The 27221-nt window shown below is 36.5% G+C and overlaps 1 protein-coding gene across 2 annotated transcripts in view; it reads right to left on the reverse strand.

Annotated features, from left to right (window-relative positions):
• Nucleotides 1-1779: 1779 nt before the first annotated feature.
• Nucleotides 1780-27221, reverse strand: part of USP46 (ubiquitin specific peptidase 46) — a 37143-nt gene continuing 11701 nt past the window's right edge. For both annotated transcript variants that reach the window (XM_027635716.1, XM_027635717.1), the window contains 8 exons: nucleotides 23650-23730; nucleotides 22617-22830; nucleotides 20121-20350; nucleotides 16569-16645; nucleotides 10589-10672; nucleotides 10090-10287; nucleotides 9181-9259; nucleotides 1780-8220 (listed from right to left, as the gene is read on the reverse strand). In XM_027635716.1, coding sequence (XP_027491517.1) covers nucleotides 8119-8220; nucleotides 9181-9259; nucleotides 10090-10287; nucleotides 10589-10672; nucleotides 16569-16645; nucleotides 20121-20350; nucleotides 22617-22830; nucleotides 23650-23730 — 1065 coding nt within the window. In that variant the 3' untranslated portion in view covers nucleotides 1780-8118. The remainder of the gene's footprint in view (nucleotides 8221-9180; nucleotides 9260-10089; nucleotides 10288-10588; nucleotides 10673-16568; nucleotides 16646-20120; nucleotides 20351-22616; nucleotides 22831-23649; nucleotides 23731-27221) is intronic.

A 27221-nucleotide genomic window follows, 5' to 3' on the forward strand; every position in this document is an offset into this window, starting at 1 on the left:
CTAATGTATCTTCCTATGTATGGCAAAGTTATTCTGTACTGGAAATGATACAAAACTCATACACCATGTGTTCTTGGAAAGACGAGCTTGGGGAAAATACATATTGAAGCTGCTATAGTGAGAAGTGAAGAGAGCTCTCACTGGCCTGGTATGCACTCAGAGATAGGATCCAGGAAGATCCAGATCTCCAGAGGGCTGCTGGTCCCACAGCCTGTGCCACAAGCATCTCCCAGAGAGAACAAGGACACATAGCTACAATCTCATTAGCCTGAGGAATGCTTGAAGCTCTTATGTCACAGTGGAGCAACCAAATGCAGTGAGGGGGAGTGAACTTAAGGTGATGGAGTAATCTTTTACTGTTTGTTAAAAAAATTAATAATAGGAACATTTTATCAGAATAGCTAATTAAAATGTTGTTGCCATATATATATGTATTGAAAATGGTTGTCTTATTTTTCCTCTTCCAAAATTTTTACTTTATTTTTACATTACACACAAATATTCAAAGAAATGAACATCTCCAGATACATGGTCTTCCATGTCACATATTTAATCATGTCTAATAAATGTTGTTTGAAGTCTGATGAGTGTATTTAAATGCGGAATTTTACAATTTTTTCCTCTCATATCTGAATTTTCAATTGAGATTAAATTATATTTTTAGCATTTCTCTGTTTATCTGGCACACAGAACATAACCTGTAAATGTAAATTGACTAATCTAACTCATAAAAAAGATTAAAGAACAGACACATAGGTAAACATCATACAGCTTCTCGGAAAATGCATTTCTGAAGTGAGAAAAATTCTAGTGGAGCCCACGTACAGTGACTGTGAACCCTGATCTTGGAAAACTTTTCTTAGTTTCTTTATATATACACTATAAATTCTATTTCTTTAAAATGTTTTAAAAGAACAGTTTTGTGGTTTATTTATTTCAGTCATCTCATATGTTTTAAATTTCTGTCTCCATCCTGCAGTTAAAATCTAATGTTCTAATAACCCAGGAATAGATTTGAAGATGCTTCAAATGTTTTTAATTTGAGAGGAAATACGGACTATAACATGTGAAGTGTTTTTCAGCCTAGTCCTTTGATAGTCTGATATGCCATAAATCTTACATTATGTTAGCTACAAATATGCAGTTTGACAGCTATGTTTGATTTTGGTTCCCTGAATGATTCTGAAGGAATAACAAAAATCCATTTAGACAGGAGCAAGAACCTCCAGCCTTTTATTGTGTTTGCTAATGAATAACTTCAGGAAAATCAGCAGACAATGGGACCCATTCAATTCTCTGACAGAATTTTAGATCTCACTAGCACAATCCTTTCCCACTCCAGTAGTCATATGTAAAATCCCAGGCTAAAGAGTTCATTGTTTTCTGATGCGAAAGGTAGTTCAATTCTGACTGATTTTTATTCTGTTCAGTTTCAGCTGTTCTCAAAAACATTGACAAGGTCAGTGGTGTGCTTTAACTAGGTATAGTTCAGTCACGCAATTGTATGTACATTCCACCAAGACAACTCACCATCTTCATGCAAAATTTGTTCTCTTAAGACACTTCAGAAGCAGTCAGCCCAGGTGGTGAAACATTGTCTGAAGTCACTTAAAATGCATTGACTCCATTAAATGAAATAAAAAGCAAGCATCAGCAGTCTTGTCAGCTGTAAGAATACAGGTACCTGAGATTCAGAAGCATGTTCTGTAACAACCAACATCAATGCTCAGCCTTAGTCTGGCTCCAGCTGAAGTCAAAGCAAGTTAAATGGAAGCAAGATCAGCTAGGGAGTTTTATTTTATGTAAAATATAAACATGTTAACAGGAGAAAATACTGTTTTCTTATGTTACAACCTTAATAACCAACATGAGTTTTTTTCTCACAGTTCTGCAGGTAGCGCAGGGTTTAATTACATCTACATCATGATTAAAAAGAGCAGATATTCAACTGTACACATACACTGTGTATTGTATGCTTTACAAGAAATTCAGTATTTTTATATGTTCCCAGTTTTATGCCTAGTAATTTTACTATCTTATTTCATTTAAAAAACTAGCACAAAATATTGAAGTAGTTTTATTATGATGACATCATTTTGACAAGATAGAGAGGGACTATACATTTACAAACAGATACACACATTCAAAGCCTCTGACCAAACAGCCCTTTCCATATTTCTTCCTCTTCATATAGTATGTGGTGACTTTACACCTAAAGCATCATGATAAGTTATGGAGCTAGTGTTAAGTCTTCTTTAACAAAAGCCACTGAAGCTAGAAAATTGTGTCCAGGAATTTCACTGGAACCTGTAACATGGCTACCCTGATATTGCTCTTGCTGTTAGAATGATAACTGAGAGAGGACTAGGAAACAATTAAGTACATGAACACAGTCTGTCTTGGGACATTTGCAAACATGAACATGATTGCAAATACAAAACTAATGTTCAAGCTCAGACTCTTTAAGGAATGTATATCTATTAAAGAGGTTTTGGAGAGTGGGAACAGCAGGGTTGCAAATATTCATTAATTATCCGCTGCAGCAGGCAAGATGTTTTGGTGAACTTCACAATGGTTTTGCTCCTGCCGCCTTCGAAACCCTGGGAGAAGGGTTAGGATTATCTAGAGAATGGAGCACCAACTTCAGCTGACTACAAGCTGAGAATTAGGAAGCTGCATGCTAGTCTAGCTTCTCCTACAGACCTACTGTGCTATGACAGAAAAGTCACTTGCTCTTTCATATTCATACATACAGTAAAGTTGCAACCTGCAATAGCCTTCATCAGAAGCATTAGGTTAAACTGACTGCTGTGAATGGCACACGCAAGTTAATTTATTTTATATTGTACAATAGTCCCAGTCTTGATAACCAAATGAAGCAGAATTTATTAAAGAACTATAGCAACTCTGAGATCATGAATAAAGGGAGTTATTTGCAGTTTCATATTAAATCATTCAGGCAAAGCCAGCAAGCAAACCTCCAAGGGGGAGTAAAGAATCATTAGTATGTAAAATGGTGTGGGTTTAGCCCAGATGGTCCCGCCAGGTGGGCACATACTGGTTGATAGGTGTTATTTGACTCTGTATGCAAAAGGAGTGTGTTATTGAAATAAATCTTATAGAAATGTTCAAGCAATCTCTTTGAAGTAATGCGTGTTAACTGAAAAGAAATTAAAAGGGTGTCTGTTGAGGCTTGCCAAAGGCTATTTACATAGTAAGTGCCATTGTAAATTGAGAAGAAACACCTCAGTATCAGAACTGATGCAACAGCAAAAAGCCCTGGTCTTTTCATTGAACAAAGAGAATACAACGTCTAAAGCACTAGGAATAACCCTTGCATTAACAACACAGAAAATCAGTGACTTTCTCATATGAACACCACAGAAGTTGTCCTCTAAAAAACATTATTTTACCATAATGAGCACTTATCTTACTTCCTCATCTCTTTGCTTTATATGGACCCAAGTGGAGAGAAGAAAGATGCAGAAAGATTGCTCTCCTTGTCAGAACTCACACAAGGGTCAGGAATAAATGTGGCCTTTAAGATTATTCCTACTTGAGACTGTACAGACCACTGGCAAAGAGAGTAATACCTGTATCATCAGCGGACCGACAGCTAACTCTCTGTTTAGTAAATGACAATTCTCCTGTGAGAATTTGAGCTTTTCTAAATTCTAGTCATTGATAACTGCATCACATATTAAAGTACTACAGTCATTATCAGATGGGTTAGCAGGCAGAATGCAAAAAAGGCTGTAAAAAGTGCACTGTGAGTGCAACTCGTCAGGTACACAGTGCTCTGTGTAGCACACACATAGTAAATACTGCATCCTTGTTCAGTATGAATAAATATGTATGAAAATACTTAAGCTTCTCAAATTTACAGTGCAACTCACACTACAAGCCTAAAAATGTAAATTGGGTTGTAACTAGAGACATTGGATCACAAAAAAACAGCTGCAAAAACAATAAGACAAAGGCAAAATATTAAGCTGATTGGAATTTCACAAGATTGACATTGTTGCTTAAAGTGCTTGGGTTGATTACATTTTAAAAAACTAAAGTACATAAAAATTTAAACAAAACAGATAATATTAACCACAGAAGTTATTACACAAATACAATAACAGACCAAAAAAAAGAAAAATAAATTAAAACAAACACTGGTGAAAGGTACTAGCAAAGAATAGGTACACAGCCAAAACTTGTTAAAATTTCTAATATTCATTCAGCTGTAAGACACTGCTCAGACCTATCAGCCACATGCAGCAAAAAAGAGACAAAACAAGAAGGGATCTGCTGCTGAAAGGTATAAAACTTTTCAAACCTGTCAGCTGCAAGTCGTCAGCTCAGATACCAAGTACATGATGCTGTAATAGATGAGTGAATGAAATGTAATGTCTGAAGATAAAAGATGACTTGTGGTAGCAGTTTAGGACCCATCATGTTATGTGAATTTCAGTTTAATTTTGTTAGGTCTTTAATAGCTTTATTAAATCTGATATGAAGGAAACTCCTACTGCTTTATTTTCTCTTCTCCAACTGCTAGAGGGATAAGACTTTCAATACATAATCTAGTACTCTGAGGTAAGTAAATTATTAAAATAAATTAAGAGGAGTAATTTTGGGCCTTAATTTCAAAAAGGTGTTCTGTTTCATTGGTATATCTTTTCCATCACTCCCTTCTTCTGCCTCCTTCTGCTATGTCCCTGAAGCAGAAATTACGTAAAATCCTGGCAGCCTGTTCTGGGAAACATAAAAGTTGAGTTCTGAGCTCATCCTCTAAGATAACTGATCAGCGCCGCAGTGGTTCACTGGGTTCAGTGGAAAAATTGCACAAGACAAAAATGTTCTTTTTTCTAAGTAAGAACAAACTAATAAGATTTATAAATGGACAATGCATCTTAGCAACAGCATGTGAAACAAGTGGAAAACTTCAATTGTTGTTAGGCCTAAAATACTTAGAATCTGACACCATAAAATATAGTAATTTTAGGGAAGCACAGAATACTATTAGACATCTGTGGTAGCATTTTTTTTCTGGCTGCTAGCTGCTAGCTGAAAAGCTTTTATTGTCTTAGGTATTTTTCCATTCCTTTATAAGGGATTGGATATCTATGCATAATCATAAGAGAAAAAGGATTATAATTTATTTAATCAACTAAAGTACTTTACATCATATGATTATTCCTGTGGGGATCCCAATCCTGCAAAACTTGTGTGAATGTACTTTATTTGACAGAGAAGTGTTCCTCTGCCTAGACTGGCACTATTCATACAGCTGTGATGGACAGCTTTTGCTGGACTGAAGTCAAAACATTCAGCACACTGTAGATTGGAACCAATTTAGAGAATCATGACTGCAATTTGTTAAAAATCCAAATTAAATGCTCCTATATTTAGCTAGTGTTAGCATAAAGCATGTATTCCATAATTTTTCAGAGCTAATGTCAGACTTATGTGATAGCATTGCTGCGATCTTCTCAAGAGCTAGCAGGAATTTAAAATGCTTATTCTAGTAATTTTACTCTCAATAATGTACTGCAATGATCTGTATGTTTTACAGTCTAAAGCTGTCTTGCAGCTGAAGAAACTCAAAGATTATTATTCTATTTATTTAAATATTTAAATATTAATTCATACTATTAACATTTAAAAAATCAATTTTTACTTAAGTCAATTGAAATACAGAAAATGTTTCCTAAAATTGAACCGCTTTAAAAATTATTTTTAAGAAAAATTACTTTTCATATAAACATGAGCCCTGAAGATTCAAATGATACCTTAAGAATATCTGTTTTGTTGCTTGTTTTAAAACTAAAGAATGCCTTAAGAAAGTTCAGCAGTAAACTGCGAAGTACAGATCTTTGGACCAGTACTGGTTAGTGCTGATCTAGAAAGTGACTTCATTTACAGTGAGGAAACCTTACCCATTTTAAAAGACAAGTGATAATTATATTTTTATATGGAAATTCTAAATGCTTATAAATAAATCCATGAAAGAGGGATTTACAGGTTTAGCTTTTCAGTGGAAAAGTTCCTGGGCCTCAGTTGAAGTCTCCTGTAAGAGGTCTGTCTTCTGTGTTAGAGACAGAACATTTCATTCTAACATCAATAAAAGAACAAGAGCTGCATCCCAACTATGCTTGTCTTGAGCCTGCATGCAAGCCTTCATTCATGTAAGTGATCTCTGTAGACCACTACTATTATTCACCAAAGTACTCCAAGGTTACGTTCTATGTCTGTTTTCTTACATCAGTATAATAACATGATAAATCACAAATAATGTTAGCTGAAAAGTCCACATCTGTTTCTCACTCTGTGTAAAGTGCTACATTGCCTTAGTTTACAAAATGTCCATTGGTAAATCCAACTGAACTTCCAATGATGTTACTGTAGAAACTATTACTTCATTTTCACCATTATTTAACAAAAGATATTTCACATTCACAGTAGAGTACAATGAAAAAAGTTATTCTCTTTCCTGCAGAAAACTAAAATATGAGATGTAGCTGCACTTCAAAAGCCATTTCTTGAAATGGAGTGTCAGCCATAAAGTGGCAGGCAGGCTTCTTAAAGAAAAGGACCAAAAGCAAAATTGTCTAATAAATACATAATGACTGAATGAAATATAACAGGTAGAAATAAGTTTTGTGAGATGAGAATATTTTCCTATAAATATTAGAACCAACTGTCATTCCCCATGAAGACAAGAAGAGTGTTTTTGCTCTTGACATCATTGGAATAGGACTTTGGCTACTGAAGTTCAAGAATTGTATAATGGAATGAAAGTGCCAGAGTGAGCAAGGTAGTTACCCAGTGTTACCACTGACTAAAGCCATTATTGATCCCTTCTCATACCCTACTGATACTTTCTTCTACATTCATTCTTTGCCAAATTCCAGTATAGGAGTTCCGAAATTTTATTAACCAGTGCATGACTAGTGCCAGCCAAATTCACCCAGTAAAATCACAAACTAAGCCTTTTGTACTAAGCCTTCTGATGTTTTTGAAATCAGCACACCAGAGCCCTATCTGTTTCTGTGGTGATAAAATGTTGTCAAACATGACCAAAATGTTAGAGATGATATATACATGATAGTATGTAAACTACGTATTATGTTTCTAAGAAATGGACTCTGACTTGAGATATGAAAATGGGACCTACAGATGTTCAGAAAATTGCAGGATAAAGCTGTGTCTTATGTACAAACAACTGCTTATTTAAATGGACTGTGTGATTTCAATCCTGACGGATATTTTACAGTGTGAGCAGTGTTGCAATCTTTGCAAACTCAATTAAGTAAACAATCTATGGTATAATTTTAACAAAAAAGGTAAGTTCAATCTCTATAAATGTAATTTATCTCTGTATCATATATGTCATCTCACTCTCTTTATTCCAATGCTCTGTAAGTTCTGAAATCTCACCTCATCTGTACTATCTCAAGATAAACAAAGTGACTGAACATAGAGAATTATTTAGTTCCAGTGTAATTTAAATCCCTCTATGTGAATTTTAGGCCTGAGGTTACACACTGAAAGTTTAAACAACCCAAAGTTTAAATGATTTTGGAAGAATAGCTTTTCTGCAGCAGAGTAACAGGTAAAAAATCCCCTATACTACTACAACTCCAATCATCATGAAATAGATATTTTTCCTTACACTTAAAATGGATAAGTATATGTCAGGAAGTATTTCAAGGAATGTTCTGTAAATCAACACACCCCAAAACCATTTAGAAAGTTTTAAATAATTTTGCTCTAAATGTAATGAACACTTCCATAAAAAATACTACTCTAGCTGGATTGGGTTTAACAGTTGACATCCAAATCTTATTATCTGTAAATGTTAGTCCATATAAACTCCACTAAAATCTGACTGCAATTAGCTCTTCAATCAGACTTAAAAACTACAAACAGCCCCCCCCCTTAAACAAAGTTCTGCATGTCAAAAATGGACGGTTATAGTCAATATTACATAGACCATTTAGTAGGAGACAGAGTGTATCATTGTTCAACCATTCCAGATGTAGTCTGTGTAAAAGTCAGTTCAGGGGAGCCATCATCTTCTTTTGTGTGCAGCATCATTGTGCGCAATTATCACAGTTTGCCAAGTCACTCTCTTGACTGATAGAATAAAATATAGCCAGACTCCGAATTTTTTGATATATCAGATGTCAGACCATAGAATTCTTCAATAGCTTGAGCATCTATTTTCTGCAAAATAAATAACTTTTTTTATATGCTATTAAATAAAAGAAATACCAAACACAGATTAAATGACTGTATGAACAGAAAACACAAATTCAGTTACTTGTTTTGGGGTAGCAATTAGCAAATTCTGTTTGCAATTTAAGTAGTGAAAGGTTAATGTTCAGAGTCTGAGCCCTGCCGATATCACTCATGGAAGTCCACGGGCTTGTTTGTCTCACTGCACCTAACTGAATTAGGCTTTTTCCAATAGCAGAGAGACTCCTTGGAATGCCATAGCAAACACTGTTAAAACACGTAAATGTGACCATGTGATCCCATCTTTTTGAAATATACAGAAAACCTCCTCAAGATATGCCCCATCCAATATCCCAGGGCTCACTTTCCTTACCTCCTGGAAAATCAGACTAAAGACCCTGGTTTTGCCAAGGTGCCACAACGACATGAAGGGTATGAAGAAGACTGAAATGCAGAATGCTTAGACTAAATCTATAAAGCTGTGGGACAGATACTGCTCTAATTTACATTCAGGCAATCCTAGATCAACTACAGAGCTTAGACTTTCTTAAAAACTCCCAATTGTTCAAAATTTAAAATTCTACAGCAATGCTAGCTTTACTTAGTCCAATTTTGCTAAGTGATAGGTTTTTTAAATTAATTAAATTGATTTTATTAGATCTAGAAAACATTCCAAATTAAACCCTTGAAGTCTGACATTAGAAGCATTTGATGTTGCTCTGAAACAAAATGACCCCCTCTGACATTGACAGAGCACAAACTACAGGATTAATAATTTTGTTTACAATCTTGTTTCCTAACAGAGTTGAACAAAATATCACATTATACAACCAAATTGTGGGTTTGCAGACTAGTAATCTCTACCCAGATCTGGATCAGAATTTTAACCCCAAATAGAGAAGAAAACATAAGTACAAAAGTTGTGCTCATGACCTTTAGCATACTGACCTCTACAATGTCATCATCAAACAAGAGCCAAAATCCATGACTTTTCACAATAGTAATGTAATGTCCCCGATTCGGTCCACTAGAAAGCAAAACAAAAACCCAAACCACAAAATATTAGAAAATACTATTGAGTCCATTTGGATAAGTCACATTTCTTTATGCAAGAAGAATTATAACTGTTATGAAAAACATAGTAAACCCACCCCTTGTGGTACAGTAGACACTTTATCTCTTCAACTTTTTATTGTCTTGTTGCAATTTCATCAGCTGAAAGCTAAGGGTGTTGTTTTCATCTGTGCCAGGACCATTTGCAAAATAACCTATAGAACACTTAACAAGTTGCTCATGGCAGGCATCAACTATTGCAAATATTTTAAAAACACTGTGAACTAAATATAAGTAGGAAAATTGTTTGGTGTCAACTGTGAATCTTGAGTTATATGTAATCTTTGAGAAGAGAAAGAAGGTCATATTCCTACAGCCCCAAGGATTCTTCTGTTTGTTTCATATTTGACAATACCCCATATGTGAGAGGCTTTATTAAAGCTATCATTTTCATTGCCTTGGCAGGAGATCAAGGTAATCTGTTGTGGGGTCTACGTGCTAGCAGATTCTGGCCCTCACAGAGTCCTGGCTCACAAGTTATCTAAGTGCACTCATGAGGAAGGAGGTAATTTCATCAATTAAAGCCAAACTTGTGACTTGTGGAGACCTGAGACATTATTTCTTAAACAAGTACAGATTTACTATGAAGGAAGGTGGTTAAAAGTTTCAGCCCAAGACACATGCAAGTCAGCGCAGCCACTGGGTTTAAGGTCTCCCTTCCCCTCCCTCCACATTTTGTCAGGCTTGCCTCCGCCCTTGGCAAATGTCTGGCAATAGTTTGTGATAAACATGAAAGTCTATTACCTTCCACAGTGAACAACAACAGCTACCAAGTCGTACATCCGATCTAAGTTGACAGCATCACCAGATGTGTTGAAGAGACGTAACTCCAGAGGAAATACTACACGATAAGACAGCTTAGTATACCTGTGCAATTGCTCCATATACTTGAATCTCTTGAGGTGTAAGGCAAGAATCATTGGCAGTTTTTTTACTCTCATCCTGTGAAAACATTGAAGTGCGTATGATAAACACCTGACCAGTTTAAAGCCATTCTCTCTTTCCTTAATAAGTTCTTAATAAGCAAATGCATTATAAAACCACTCTGTAAGTAACAATAGTCAACTAGCAGTAGCTTCTAGACTAAGATACATGCCTTTAAGTCTGTCTGCAGGTTCTCTGGCCCACACAGAGAATACAGTTGGGATGTAAGGCTTCTAGGTATCTAAATAAAATAAATATCCAGGAGAAGATTTGTCAGAACCCAGGAGGGGCATGGTGAAACAGCCAGCTTTTTGCTTACCTCTTCTGTGCCTCTTGTTTACTGCAGCAAGTTTCACAGTAGTATTTCTGTTCACTACATAATGTCTCTGTGTTACTGAAGTCTCTGTAAATAAAAGCAATTATCAGTTCTTAAAGGACCTGAGTACATTTGCCCCACTTGGGCTGATGAACTGGAACCCTAAAAAGACACACAAGATGAAATCCTCTCTCCACTGAGTTCAGTTTTCTAAAACATCTAATGCAACTGTACTGGGGTTTCCAAAGGGACTTAATGTATCTGGTTGCTATGATGGGGCTATTTTAGGAGCAGAGACCTTCCATATGATACAAGTGGAGGGTCAGGTATCTCAAAATGGGACTTATATCTGGTCTCACACATAAAGGGGCTACCTAGACTTGGGTGTAGTAACTCAACTCATCCAGTTCCTTTTTAAATTATTTGCAGAATGGAGAAGCTTCAAGTGCACTTCCATCATCCCCAAATAGTTCACATTTCATGGTGTTCTTCCATTTATATCTTCTGTGTATGAGGATTCAAACCTATAGAGGTTTGAATCCTCATACACAGAATATAAAAATTTAACTCAGTTTCCTGCATCCTTTAGCCTCTTGAAATTTTTATATTATACCTCAGAAATTTTTATATTATACCTTATCATTCTCTAAAAAGGAAAGTAGCAGCTAGTATAGAAAATTTTATAAATCCTGATCAAGCAAATACACTTGGAGACGTTTTTGGATTGAGCTTTTGAAGCAACAAAGGCAGAGGACTGCTGGTTTGATAGTATCTCTCAGTTCATGGAAAAGATTTATTGGAAGTCACAGTGCTGTTTTTCTTTGGAGCAGAATTTTAGGTAGCTAAAAACACTTAACTGAAAAAAAAAAGTAATTTTTCTGTCACCTCTGGTATTATGTTGCAGCTAAGGTGTTACATTGCAGGTGTTTTGAGAACTGTAAATGCAGACATAAACACCTATCTTCCATTCTAAGCACATGGGTTTTCTTGTGACTTTGGGCCTTAAATAGATATATTAGTAGAAGTACAGAACTGTCCTATTGATTGCAACTACATTGTACCTAACAGACTTCTGAACTCCAGGCAATTTCAGACCCATTCAGACCCCAATAAACTCCATTCTGCCATTGCAGTTCACATGCGTGGAGGTTGAAGCCACACTGTCCACAAGTTCAGTCTGCTTTTACAGTGGGCAGAACCAGAATCATCCTACAAAGGCAAAGGGAGGATTCTGGAGGATTATTTCTTCCTGGCATCCTCACTACAGGAGTAGGTGGAAGAGCTGAAGACTATATAGTTTGCCAGGGATAGATATTAGAAGTTATTTATGTAAATTCAAAAAGGTGGGGACTTTCCATTTTCAAGTTTTAAGTTGTTTAAGGTTGACAGAGCATGACAAAGAGGCACTTAATATGACTGTATAATATTTTTAATAACTGAGAATACTTTTAGAAGTTTTTTTTCTTTATATGGTCTTAGCACTTTGGTCAGAAAGTGCTGAAGTTTAGGACAAAATACATCTCTTGAAAGACAAGTTAAGCTAAAAAAGATAAGTTTTGATCATAAGTTTAATTTTTGATCATAAGTTAATTTTTTATCTAAAAGAAAAATAAAATATTATCACTGGAAAATATTTCCTTCAGTGGTAGACCCTGATCTCGAGTATGTAATTTCACATTTGAGTTTAAAGACAAAATTAACTGAATTCAGTCAATTCCTCTGAAAAACATGGTAACCTTTCAGGGAATCATAAGTAAAGAGCTGAAACTTTAGAAAGAGGTGGGTTATTCGTGTAGGGAACATAAAGCTGCAAGATTCAGTAGAATGTGCTTGTGAAAGTTTCAGGTCTGCTGTTAGGGTAAGAGTCTGATGTTTATTTCCAAAGCCTAAAGTTGCAATTTAAAAAAAAACCCCAAGCCACCAAACTTGTGGAATTTATTTGTTTTCTTCCAACCTCAAAGTGAAACAATGGAAATAATGTTTTTCTAACATAAAGAAACATGAGGGCATGGTAGAAATTTGATAGTATTTTGATAGATATAAGCCTCCCATGAAAATTAATTAACTCAAAGAGTTTCTGAATTCCTTCTAAAATGTACTATTTGTTCTGATGCTATTATCTATTATTTTTAGTAGTAGTAGTATTTATTAGTAGTATTACAACATCTATTATTAGTATCATTAGAAAAAAATTGTTTCATTTAATGAGTGGTTAGGCATGGAAGTAAGTTGCTTAGGGAGGTGGTGGAGTCTCCACCTCTGGAAATGTTCAAGATGTGTCTGGATGTGGCACTTGGGGATATGGTTTGGGGCAATTATACTAGATCAACAGTTGGACTAGATGACCTTGAAGGTCTTTTCTAACCTTGATGATTCTATGAGCTAACATTTTAAATGGTAAATTGACTGCTATGGCAATTATGTCTGTGAAAGCTGGAAAAACATACAAATATTTGATAAGCCAAGGGACATTCCCCTATATGTACCGCATTCATTTTGTTCTTTTGTTTCCTTGTCTTCTAATTTCACCTATGACCCTATTCTACCAAAGCAGGTGAGGCACAGTCATGGAATTTAAAGGTACTAATAACTCACTTATAAAGCACGTATTCATTTATTTTTTTATACTAGAAACAGAACTGGTGGCATATTTATAAGCAGTAACTCTTTCCTTGGAGGAAGGGAGGTATGTAGGTGAGAATTAGATGCTTTTGTTGCCCTCTGCAACTGCAACTTCAGTAGGTCTTTCATTAGCTGTGAATTTTCAGCATGGCACTTCTAACAGACGTTGGACAGTTAAAAGCAACAGGTCATTGACGGGAGTTCATGCAAAGTGCATGTGCAAGAGCCACAGGTTTGCCAAGCTCTTCTCTAGACCTGCACAGTTTCAAGGTATGTCTGACTCTCTCCTATTCCGTTAACAGTCCAATCTGCATTGTATTTATATATTATTTTAACAAGAGAAGGAAATTTCTAAATACACCTGCTCAAGGTATACTAACTTATTCATTGACCATGGGGTTAGGGTTAGGATTGACCTCATGCTTCCACAGTACATAGAAGCCTCATTGTAGCCTTCCTCTGTGGCCTCTATGCCACAGTGTGAAACATGCTTTCTAATGTTTATATGCATAAATAATATGAATTTTCTGTTTAAAGAGATGAGAGAATACTTGGTGTAATATAAATGCACAGTTAAAAGTCAGGATCAAATTGACTGGTAAACTTTGCAACTCCTAGTGAAAATAAAAATAATGGATGTGTGCTATATCTGTAATTGGACTTCTGTTGCTTTAGGTCCAGCTGTCTATGCTGTGGATTTAGACTATACCAGAGGCTTGTATTCTTCAGACATCTTGAGCAAGGACCTTTCACATTTTGAAAAACTACAGAGATAAAAGAACATTCTGTAGTGGTAAAGAAATTCATTCTACTTAACTGTTACCTTGCACAGTTTTTCTATATTTTATCTTTTCAGTGCAGTAGCACTTAAAGCTGTTAAGACACAGCAAAGCAGTTATTAAAAAGAAACAGGAAGCAGTAAAGTTTCCAAAAAGTGTAATAACTTGGATGTTCCTATTGAAAGGAATGACAAAAGCACTTATATTTTGTTTAGTAATGCATAGTACCAGACAACAATGAGAGGAAATCCATATTCTAACTGAATATATGTTTTCTAAGCAGAGGTAGAAATGCTGCTAGTGTAAAACACAATCAGAATAGATCATAGGTGATGACTCTCCTCCTGTTCAATCTGTAAATAGCAGCTTGTATCTCCCACCAGAAGAAAAGAAAAACTAAGATTTTGCTTTGCTTTATTTCCAAAGGGAACAATGGGTAAACTTCAAAATGCATGCCATGTTGTTGGAGCAAAGGCAGATACTATAGTGGGATGCATAAATAAACTTTTAGGGCATCCATTCTTCTCAGGATTGTGCAGATTTCTGCTGGAATACTATGCCTAGTTTTAGGCAGCTGCACTTCAAGAAAGATAGAGCTCAAGAAAGAGGTTCAGCTAAAGAGAATGCCAAAGAGTAATGAACGTGAGCAGAGATCTAGAGAAGATAGCCTGAGAAGGAAAAGTTAAACTACCTTAGATAGTTTAAATTAAAAAGAAAGTAATTGCATTCTTCCTGCATGTAAAAGGCTACTGCTAAGAGGAAAGGGGGTAAGCCCTAGTTTATTTCCAGAGTACAGAGAACAAGTGAAAATAGGATTGAACTGAAACAGGGAAGATTCATTTTACACAGCAGAAAAAACTTCTTAGTAGTAAGGTCAGGAAGGACTCGGGTAGGCAATCACGTTACTACTGCCAAAATGATCTTCTAGAACAGGTTGGCTAAGCATCCTGTCTGATGTGGAGATAGGGGCTAACCTCTTGGGGTCACTTTGAACTCCACCCTTCACCTGTGGGTTGCAGTAGTGCAGACACAGTTCTTCCTCATCTTAAGCTACAGCCACTGTCTGTTCAGTAGTAGAAATGCTATTGGTACTTTACTGAAGTACTCTGCCTTTACATAAAATGGTCTTTCCAAACAAAACATTTCCAAGAAGCTTAACAACCAAGAAATAAAATAAAAAACTGGAGAAAGCTGAAGGATAGATGATAACTTATGTACAGCAGCAGTTTCTAACAAGTCCACCAGACTCAACTGTAAGAAAAAGTCAGAGCTCAGTCTCCAGTAACTGTATAACATAGAACCAAATAACAACTCAGGATAGAAAGGACTTCAGAAGATGCACACTTCAGCCTCCTTGCATTAGTGTAATTTCAAATTGACTTGGAACACCATAGGGAAAGGTAAGTAATGCTGACAAGTTCAAAGCAGGGACTACAATGAGGAACCAAAGTGTTCAATCAAAATTCTGTAGTACAATACTAATTCTACTGTTGGTGACTATGAACAGACAAAGAGTCTACAGGAGGAAAACAGAAAATAATGCACTGCTTTCCAAAGCCACTCTTCAGTTTTCTCACTTTTTACAATGTGGCTAGTTAGTGCAGTTTGGATTACTTGAGGGCTGTTGTCTTGAGGGCTACAGAGACCAAACGAGACAGAACAGAAACTGAGAATGTAAAAACTTACTGGACTTAGCATTTTAAAATGTAACAGAAGTTACTTACTACAGTTGCAATATCCACAGAGAAATCACTGCTCTCTGTGGAAATGGTTAATACCTCACGTGATTTCTTTTTCTGTAACTCTCAGCTTGGGATGAGATGCCCAGCAATCCTTCCTAGACATTCCAGAATAACTGATAAATGCAATTTCAACCTTGTTTGCTACTTTGGAGTTTGAAAGAGGTTGATCAATTGATAATCATTACCTTAGAGGAGCAACATATCGTCTTAAATATAGGTGATGGTTTATTCTATCAATGCCAAAATCCTGAATATTTTAAATCCCTCAGAATAATCATCCATGCATGTCTGAAAATTATTTTGATCTCTAAAGTACTTTTTAGTAGACTGTACTAGGAGCAGAACTGAAATTTTAGAATAAAGTATTTCTCCACATAATTTTAGGATGAGACACAGAATAATAAATTTATAATAGAAAACTAGAGTTTTGAAATATTTTGCCCTCTATATACTCTAACACTCATTCTGCAAAGCACGCTTTTACCTTTTAATATACATATAAATTCTAATCAACAAAGCACTTGAGTAGAACCTTAAAGATAAGCACACTTAAAACTCTTTCTAGACAATATTATTCTGCAGCAATTCTTCTAGACAAGGAAATCATCTATTTTTCCCAAGAGATGATTTTTTTCTCTTTCAAACACACATACTGAAAGTGAGTAAAACAAAGTATATTAATGTATATTTTGTCATTAGAGGAAACATCCAGTTTAAAGTCTTTTTCTTCTGTTTAAGAAAAGTTTGAACCCAAATGTTATTCTAATTTTCTCTACCAATTACACTTGGAAATTTTAGCAGCTAGACAGAACTATTTGCCAAAAAGATCCATTCATTTACCTTAGACAGTGTGTAATCGATGTGTTCTGCTCCACATCAACAGAAAGGTCAAGAAAATCTTCATCTTTGCTACTAACCTGTTGCAAAAAAATATACATGTAAAACAGAGATGCCATAAATCTAAATGCTGTTTTTATCTTTGGAAAATGCTAAAAGATAGAGCAATTTCTACGAAAAGAAAATTACACAAAAATTATTAATTTCAATGCTTTTATTTTTTTTCCAGTTCCTTGTGACTGTATTTATTAGTAATTCCACCAATGCTGTTTTCATATAATTTAGCTTCTATCTGTTCCACTTATCTAATCCCACCAACCATGGACCAGTGATGACAGCCTATTGTTCACTAAATGATGCTTGATCATCATCCCCTGTATTAGCTGTGATTGGTACATTACATATGTTCCCTTGTTATGTAACACAGTCTACTTTCTTATTTTAATGGAATTTTGTTGACCCTTTGTATATTATATTACACTATATAATCACAGTTTATTCCTACATAATTTTTTCCACTATAAAGGATGTAGTGAAGATATTTTCCAAATATGCATCTGTCAAAAAATGTCATATTTAACTGTGTTATTTTTTCTCTCCAGTGAGCATTCAAAAGGCTGGGTTTATATTTCTGGTTGACACAGCTGCATTTCCCCACTGAACATTTTTTCTGGACAATACTTTTGACTAAAAATATTAAAGACCAAAGGTAAAAACGATCAAGTGATAATAATTTGTGAAATCATTTTGATATTGCCAATCTTTTTTTTTAGACAGAACAAGAGAAGAAAAAGTATAATGAATTTTTATTTAAAAAAAATAGGCCCAGGTATTTTCAGAATGACAGATATTGATTTTTGCTTTGAAAATTATTTTTTACTAAGAGTGTTTAATCTTGAAGGTGAAGTAACATTAACAAAAAACATCATGCAAATGGATAATCCTTGTAATACTTAACTGAGTCAAAAGGCTGCAGAGTTACTTACTGCACATGAATTCACTCATATTCACAACAATCAATTTTGTTTATAAAATGTTGCATTAACACTCCATATTTTGTCTCCTGTGGCTGCATTTCCTTAGAATAACTAAATCACATGGTGCGACAGTGAAGTTCAAATCAAGAACTTCCGTGAGGGGTTGAATTCATCATTCTGGTAGAAGTCCCTCATGCTCAGATTTTTGCAATTCTATGGATGTCAAAGTTTTTGCAATTCTATGGATGTACTACTTTCAGCTCATATTTGTGTTATATCAGAGGTCCTATAGGCTTGGTGAATTCAGCCCATATCAGACCTGAATCCAGAGGAACACCTTTAGCAGGATGAATTTTGTTATTATCAAACATGTATAGAGGTAGAACGCACACCCAATTGAAATGAACAGCAAATCATCCTTGAGACATGACTTGACCCACAGGGGATAGGAAGCCACAAAATTGGCAGCAACCAACTGCAGTATAAATATACAGCTAAAATTTGAAAGATAAAGCAACAAAGATTCAGAGAATATTGTATCTCTGCAACTGGAACTAGAGTTCTGTCAGACACACTGCGTATCATGAAAGAGGTTAAATACTTGAAAAAGTCTTTGGTAAGTATAGTGTTTCACCTGAATAGGTCAAAGAAGCTAGGAATTTTGTTATTGATTTCAGCATATCAAATATTTACTGAAAGGAAAGATGAGCGACTTAGAGCTTGAATAATACAGACTAAAATTAAAGGTAGCTGGAAAACAAGATTCAAACTGCACTCTTTGTAAGCAACAATAAGAACTGCTGGAATCTGAAGGATCCTTCATGGACTACTTATGAATATTTTAGCAAACAAACATCTTTTAATCTGTTTTACTATTTCCAAAAGATTTCAATAATCCAAGAAAAACAAACTGGAAAAGTATCCTAAGTAGTATACAGTACTTCTGCATTCAGAGAAAGCTACAGACAAGCTTTCCTGCAGCAGCAATACCTAGCATTATATTTTGCATAAACCTTGGTCACTTTGAATCACAAGTAGGGAATTGTGCAGTTTTGCTGTTACCTAAGGACACATCCCCACTTCACTACAGTTTGTCTGAGTAAACACTAGATATTGATTTACAATTAGGCCACAACCATTTAAAGAAGCTTATTAGTTAGAAAAGAATTCTACTCTTTCATTTACTTTAATTGGCTTTTATTATCTGGATTTATAAAATTGAAATAGACTAAATAATTAATTTTCAATGTATCTCTCATGTTTTTACTTGAACAAGCTTGTTCCAAAACTCTTTCAGCACCTTTTTTCACATTGACTATCACTGTATCTCTTCTCCCCACTCCCCCCCTCTGACCCAAGCCCCTGGAAAAGTCAAATTTTTTTGGAATACAGAGCTACCCTTTATGATTAGAAATATCAGGATACGTTCTTTTACACATCTGGTAGGACCTGGGTAGAGTTTATCTCACCTAACTTCAGCTGTCTAAAGATACTTAATCTCAGCTTGCTGTCTGAAGATTCCTTCTCTGAGCACCTTCTCCCACCTTAACACAGCTAATCTAAAGCTGTGTTTTCTTTATAGGAAGCCCACAGAAGTAGTACTGAATTGAGTAAAACCACAGTGTTCTTAGGCCAGAACAGTTTGCTGGCCCAGTTCACAGCATTGCTGTACCAACATTTGGTACCAACAACAGCTTGGTAACGCCATGGAGCCGGGACGACCTGTATGCAGCAAAAGTCTGATGCTGCTAAAAACTTCCTGTTTCATGAAGCAGCCTAGAGATAGATGGAGACAGTTTCCTGAAGGAGCTCCTTTATAATCTCCACCATCTACAGAAGGTGTTGAGAAAACTGGTTCATCCTTGATACCTATCAACTTTGCTTTATCAGGCACAGGCTAGGTGAGGTTAATTCCAACCTTTTCGGAAGGTCATTGTTGCTGTTCTCCCCAGACCAGATTTTTTTTCCTGTCTGTGTTACTCTTTCATATAGCAACACAAGAGGGATAATTTTTAAAAAATATTTCTCTTCTCTTTCAGTAGGAGCATGTGATTGAAAACCACAGAAATCAATAACAGACTTGCAATCAGGTCCCCTAACTAAAACTAATTTTTAGTTATACTTCAAACATAAGAGATTCCAAACTGACATCAACATCTAGAAAATATTAGGGAGATAAAAGAAAACATATAATTTGTTAATAATGAATTATCTGTATACTAGTTGCATTTTAAGATTGAATTCACACAAATTCTTCTTGACGTTTCACTTATTCATTGAATATGATGTGAGTATCTTCCCTCAAAGTTACAGTAATAAGGAAGGGTGTTGGTTCACTAGCAAGAATTTTAACTGTAGATATGTATTAAGACAGCAAAACCTGACATATGTTAGCCAAGTAATGCTTAGAAAAATAAATTTTAAGAAAAGAATATACTCACTTCAAGAAGTAAATTCTACAGGAATATCCATAACTCTCAGATGTCTGAAAAGATTCATATATTTATATGTATATAAAATGTATCTATCTATTAATGAACAACAACAACAACAACAACAAATCTATCCCAATGCTTACGGTTTCACAGTTCAAACATCTAGTTTCGTTAGTCAGTGTTCCCTGAAAAATCTCATGCACCCAGGTGAGTTCTTGTTTATTGTTTTCTTCAGCTTCATTCATGTTGCCATTTTTCAGTTTCCCATTTTGCTTTTCCTGCTTCTTCTCCTCCTGCAAAATGTCTGCAATGGTGTTGAGCAGGTAGTTTAAAAACTCATGTGCATCCTGCTGCATGTAGTTGTCAAAGAGATCTGTGAAGAAGAGAGTCAAGATTTGTACAGCATAATATATCTTTTTCTTCAAGAAGGAAAATTTTTTTTTTCAAATTCGTGTACTGGCCCTTGTTCAGCAAAGTATGTAGAATCATGCCAAAGAGGAGCAGTTTTGCAGCTAATCATCCTGGCTTCAGTGAAGGTACTTGGGGGAAAGCTTCAGCTCACCTAACTGTAGCTCTCTAGAAGGTTACACTCGTTGGAGCTGGTTGTGTAGGCTCCCATTACAGTCAATGAAGAAAGCAAGAGGGTGACTCACCCTAAATTAATTCCTTACACTACATGCCTAACTTTAGGCAGCACTGACTCCCATCCACATATTCCAAGTCCCTCAGACACTTAGGAACATCACAGAGTTTTGACAGTAAGACACCTAGCAGGGAAAACCAAAGACACTGAATGCTGACACATACCAGTGTACTGTGTCTGGCAGAGATGGAGTTGCCTTTCCCATACCTTAGCCCATGGGGTGCTGTGCTCCGTACGTGTGGCTATAAAGGTGTTGATAATGGACCAGTGTTTTATCTGATGCTCAGCAGGGCTCACACAGCATCAAGGCTGTCTCTCCAACTCTCCTCCTCCCCAAAGTCTGGTAGGCTGAGTGTAGGAAAGATGTTGGGAAGGGGACATAGCTGAGGCAGTTGATCCAAACTGGTCAAAGTGATATTCTATGCCATGAGAGCAATAAACTATAAGAGAAATATGGGAAAGATGGTGGGGGCAGGGGTGGCCATTCATTCTTAAGAAATATGTCTTCCAAAGAAACTCCTATGCACGTCAAGGCCCTGCTTCCCATGGAGGGGCTGGGAATCGTCTGCTGATGGGAGGTACAGAATAAATCTCCTTTGGTTTTGCTTTCCTTCCACATGCAATTTTTGCTTCGCTTTTTTCTTTTCTTTTTTTTTTTTAATTAAAATGCCTTTATCTCAATTCACAGGTTTTTTTCATATTATTTTCTCCCTCTGTCCTGCTTAGTGGTGAGTGAGAGAGAGGCTTGGTGGGCACCTGGCAGTCAGTCAAGGTTAACGCACCTCAAGTAGTAATAATAATAACACCATTTAACGAAGCTCATTTTTTACACACAAGTCTGATGAGCAGAGACTTGTCCTCTTCAATAAATGCTCACAGGAGAAGAAGGAAATATCCCACTGGTGATTTAGTACAGACTTCTCCAGTGAAGGCTTAACTTGGCCACCAAGTTGAAGAAAAAAAGAGTCTGTGTTCCCAGAAATGTGTATTTTTATTCCCCTGCTCCTGAAAAAGCTCACATGGATTTCCTCAGAAAATATTGTACAGGACCTTCAGCTTTGTAGTGTCTAGCCTGGACACATAAACAGGTTAATACACACTGAGTCTGGCCCTAATTTAAAAAAGCTAAAACATAATATCTAGTCTCTAAAAGTGATCCCGAACAGTGCGGAGGCATTTATCACTAGACAGCTGAGAGTTAACTTTGTCGCAATTTCAAAAATCTGCCTTGAAATGAACAGTCTGTCCATTTATATGCTGTCACCAGGAAGCAATTTCTTCCAGGTGTTTGACTCGTACTTTGTGTCTTCATTCAAAGCTCCTCTGTTTCTAAGCATACCACCCACATTGATATGAATCTAGGCCAAAATGGAGCTGTGTGGCAGGCTTCTCTGTCTTAAGATGCTCCTCATATCCCATAGAAAGAACTACTACAAGATTAGGCATATGCTGTTGCCAGCCTAATGCTCAAAAGGTGTCTGATGCTTCACAGAGTAAGACTGTGTCCACCACTCCTAAGAACAAGAGCAGCAGTTGGTGTGCAGCTGATGGAACAACCCCCACACATCCAGTTACTTATCCTCCAGAGTGTTCTGGAGTAGTGGTGTTTGTAGCAGTCCTAGGCCACATAGTTTCTATACTGCCAACTGCCCTCAATGTTTCTATCTGCCACAAAAAGAAGAATTTAAAAATTAGAGCAGAGTGTCACCCTGTTCCCAATCCCAGCTCACTGTACAGTACAGTCTGTCCCACCATGCTGTGAAAACATTATTAATTCATACACCTCTGGGAACACATGAAACCTGGTATGGTTATTTCAAGCATAATATAGTGTACACAGATACTAAAATATTAATATCGAAACCCCACAAAGTACTAAAAGCAATTTACAAATCTAACTTGCACATCTGATTACGATGATCCCATTGCCCAATATTTATTTATACTTTTCTGATCAATGCCTAAATGTCTTAGAGGATTCCAGTTTTACACTTACCGTTCTCTTTTCGTAACCTTGATATGAACTTTTTGGGTGGAATAACTCCAACTTTTTTCTTCTGAGTAGCAATACTGTGGAAAAGATCTGCCAGACAAGTCAAGAGATTTTCTTTCTTTTTCTGTTGGGCCTTGTATGATAATACATTTTCCCGAAATGGCCGGCAAAAATACAATGCCTGCAGCACGGAGTTACAGTAGCAGGTGTTCCCAAACTGTCAAGTAAAATTAAAAACAAGCTTAATCCCTGTGTGTCACAATAAAATTATTTGCTTCATTTAACTTCTGTGTCCCTGTCACAAACCAGCCATTTTTCCATGCATTTTTCCATGCTGCAGAAATACATTTCCACACCCATCCCTGACACTTCACAGAAAAAACTATGGTGTTCTAAATTAACTAGGATACAAAGTAAAGGTTTCCACCTGCAAGAGATATATTTATTGTAGTGGATCTTGTTAAGTTTGTTTTAATATAATAACATACTCTTCCTAGGCTCTATCTTACCACTCAGTAGTAGAATGACTAATGTTTCAATGGAAAGAATTACTATATCTATATTATTTATGTGGGAATAAACAAGTGATTAAACACCCTTCTCACTCATTCTCTCCTTGTTCAAATAAAAAAACTCCTCCTAAGAGTCCCTAATGCAGAACGCTGTACCTAAGCTTGTACATACTTCCATCACTTCCTCCCTGCCATTTCACAGCTAAAATAGACGTTTAACTTTATTGAAGTGTAAGTTCTAATCTCTGGAAACATTCACAGAACAGTAAACTGTTCTCTCTGGGGGTGTATGAATCTGTCTTCAAACATCTGATACAGTTCTGCAACCTAATTTGCCTAAAATTGAACCTGGGTAGCTTTTTTTTTTTTTTTTTTTTTTCAAAAAAAAGACAATCCTACCTTAGAATAAGATTGATAAGAGTCAGGGAGAGAGAAAAACAAAACAAAACAAAACAAAAGCAAAGTTCAAGTAACATCAGAGCCATAGTTCTGTATATGGTTTACCTACTGAAAATGGTACTTACATTAACCAGTCCGAAGTAGTGTTCATTGATTGGAAACTGCTCTGGGCCAATGTCTTTTTCCAGAGCAGAGGCATTGGTGCCCTATACAAATAAAAATTAAAAAAAAAAAGAAAAAAAAAAGAAAAGGAAATTATTTAGAATAGTAAGATTCTAAAATAAAATTATGGACAGTATCAAGACAGAAAATCATTTTTTCTTTTAGCTATGATTAGCCAAGCTAACTCTGTCTTACTAATAGGCAAGTACAACAGCCTCATGAGGCAATAAAAATATTTGCAAATCTAGGTAGCAGAGCTGGCCTGGCATGGACCCTCTAGTAATGGCTGATTAGAAGTGAACAGGTCACAACAACAGCTGTTCTTCCCATACCCAATTCCTTCTTAATTTTACTGTGTACGTGGATATCTAGATCCCATTATTCACTTGCCTTATAAAGATACCTGTTGATCTTAAGCACAAGCCTAAAAGTTATCTTGGCTAACCAGTTCCTAGGTGTAAGGCACGTTTTCTAAGCATTAGTGAAACTCCTCTGAATCCCTTTTAATTCATCAGCAGCCTGTAACAATATTTGGACTTCATATTGGTACACAGTTACAGTAACAACATCACAAATGTTAAAAGCAAGTAATATACCTCTCATTTTTTCCTATCTAACATCAAAGGGCACATAAACTCAAGTACTGTTACATCTCCTAGTCACTGCCTCCGTGTGGCAAGTTATGTTCAGCTTATCTTCAATAGCAAAGTTGTTTAGGTAACTGCTGCTCTGTGAAGTACAAACATTAATTTTGTATGCTACCTGTAGTTTTGCTATATTAAAATGATCATTTTTAAACAAGTTGAAAGTATTAAGTAAGCAAAGTAGGTTGCTGCCAAATGTGTCATTACTCCTACTCCCTCTGTAAGCCTGGCTCCATCCTTTTGAGATCCTCCCTTCAGATATTTATAGACATTGGTGAGTTCTTTTCTCCGTGGTCTCTTCTCCAGACTGAACAGGTCCAGCTTCCTCAGCCTTTCCTCATAAGAGAGATGTTGCAGCCCTCTTATCATCTTTGTTGCCCTCTGCTGGACCTGCTCCAGGAGCTTCATGTCTCTCTTGTCCTGAGGAACCCAGAACTGGACACAGCACTCTAGATGTGGCCTCACTAGGGCTGAGTAGAAGGGCAGGACCTCTCTCGACCTGCTGGTAATGCTCTTCCTCGTGCATCCCAGGATACCATTGGCTATCTTGGCCACCAGGGCCACTGCTGGCTCATGGACAGGTTGTTGTCCACCAGGACCCCCTGGTCCTTCTCCACAGAGCTGCTTTCCAGCAGGTCAGCCCCCAGCCTGTACTGGTGCATGGGGTTATTCTTCCTCAGGTGCAGGACCCTGCATTTGCCTTTGCTGAATTTCAGACAGTTCTCTGCCCATTTCTCCTACCTGTCAAGGTCCTTCTGAAGGGCTGCACAGCCCTTTGGGGTATTGGCCACTTCTTCCAGCTTTTTGTCATCAGAAAATTTGCTGAGAAGGCATCTGCCCCTTCCTCCAAGTCATTGATGGAGAAGTCAAACAATACTGGGCCCAGTATTGAACCTTGGGGGACACCACTAGTGACAGGCCTGTAACTAGACCCTGTGTCACTGATAATAATTCTCTGTGATCTGCTGATCAGCCAGTTCTTAATCCACCTCACTGTCCACTCATCCAGTTCATCCTGAATTTGCCTATGAAGACATCGTGAGGGATTGTGTGAAAAACCTTGCTGACGTTATGGTAGGCATTTGCTCAGACTTCATCAGCTAAAATCTTCAAAGTAACTGGTAATCAGATTCAAAAATTTGATGACCCTTACCCATCTTCTCCCCAAGGCCTGATTTGTGTTTTGTTACTGCACCTACCATCACCACTGCTTGCTATACTAGACTATTATTTCATGGCAGCTCATTAAGAGAAGATTATTTTAGTCAACAGAATCAGCAGTGTGAAACTCAGCACAGGTGCACTTTGAGAATTTACAAGGCTTTAAAGCAAAACATCTCCTCTAAGTTGGCAGGTTCCAGAAAAGCTCCAAAGATTTTGTATTTCACATCCCTTTCTCAGATCCTTTTCCATTCTCCCCCTTTCTTCCACATACAGAGAGCTCATGGCTCAGATCAAGCGCATGTTATTTCCCAGACAATCCCTTTGAGACTGAAGTGCTTTACAAGTACAAGGCTTCATGCAAGCTTCATAAGGGGTACACTGTCTTTTCTCACCAGACTCTGCTAAGCCTCAGTGAGAAACTTGGAAAAAAGGAATGATCGATACAAAGCAATTATTGGCTACCTTTCAATAGAGATGACAATGTGATAATTACGTAAATCCCATATGAAGAATAGTTTTATTGCTAGGAAAGTCAGCATTGTTAAAGATGGGCAGATTCAGCAAAGCATCCGACATCCTGAAAGGGAGGAAACTGATAAACATTTGCCTATCTGTTATTAGCAGTGAAGCAAACAGCCACTGTTACCCTCAAAACCATGTCTGATAAAAAGAACCAACATGACTACAGAAGATTAATGCAACTTTTGAAGAAAACCATCTTCATATGTACATCTTCATTGTACAGCATTCAGATCAAAGCAAAGGTTTTCTTTGATTACACTTTTAGCATTACAATCAACTTCCCTTACGTAAGAATGAAATGGGTGTTTTTCCAGTTTCGTAGGAAGTATTCTCCACACTGAAATAAATTCTTCCTCTACAGTTCATGGAAAATGCTATTTCTAAAAGGTAACCTCCAATTCTTTCATAAACTACAGGTTAGTATATGTTGTTAGACAAGTAGAATGCAAGTGCTCTCCTAATTAGTTGCTCTTACATTACTCATTTGCTTCTCCTCCAAGGCCAGGTATCTTACTTCAGAGGATGCCAGATGGTCTGACAAATCCTTTCTAGCATCCAAAATTCCTCATAAATATTGTGAGAAAGAGTAAGAATCAGGATTTTTCAAAAAAATTATCGCTGAAAACCAAAAAAATTCATGATGTGCGCTAACCGATCTTCATATAAAAATTCTATATTGCATGGAAATTTCTGAAATACACACTGTTGAAACAACATATGCTTAGGAACAGCTCATCATGCAGCTTTATCTCTCCAAAACCCGGACTTGGCTGTTGCAAATATAAACCAAAGCACTACGTGCCAGTGACCCAATAAAACAGAGAGGCTAAATTCAACCTTTGGATGACTTAACTTCCTTGGACTTAATTAGGATTTGTGTCTTTTTATATCAAGGGCAATTTCAGTCTGGTTTATTTTAAGTTCTCCAAAAAGATGCTATTAAATTAATAAAAAAAGAAGTCTATGAAAACCGGTAAGAAGCATAGAGAACTAATACTTCAAAGAAGGATATATTTCTTAAAAGGAGAAAAAAATTTAGGCATACTACTTAGTAAACTCAAACCGTGTTCCATTCCATATATATTACATGTTTTGCATATGAAGCATCCTCAATAAGCAGTTGATATGATGGCAGAAGAAGGAAATTTTCCAGCCAAAGTATACCAGAAACTGTATACCCAAACCAGGTTTAAAGTGGAAGAAAT

The sequence above is a fragment of the Corapipo altera genome, unplaced genomic scaffold (assembly GCF_003945725.1).
Source record: "Corapipo altera isolate COAL_440 unplaced genomic scaffold, ASM394572v1 22b, whole genome shotgun sequence".
NCBI classification, from domain to species: domain Eukaryota; kingdom Metazoa; phylum Chordata; class Aves; order Passeriformes; family Pipridae; genus Corapipo; species Corapipo altera.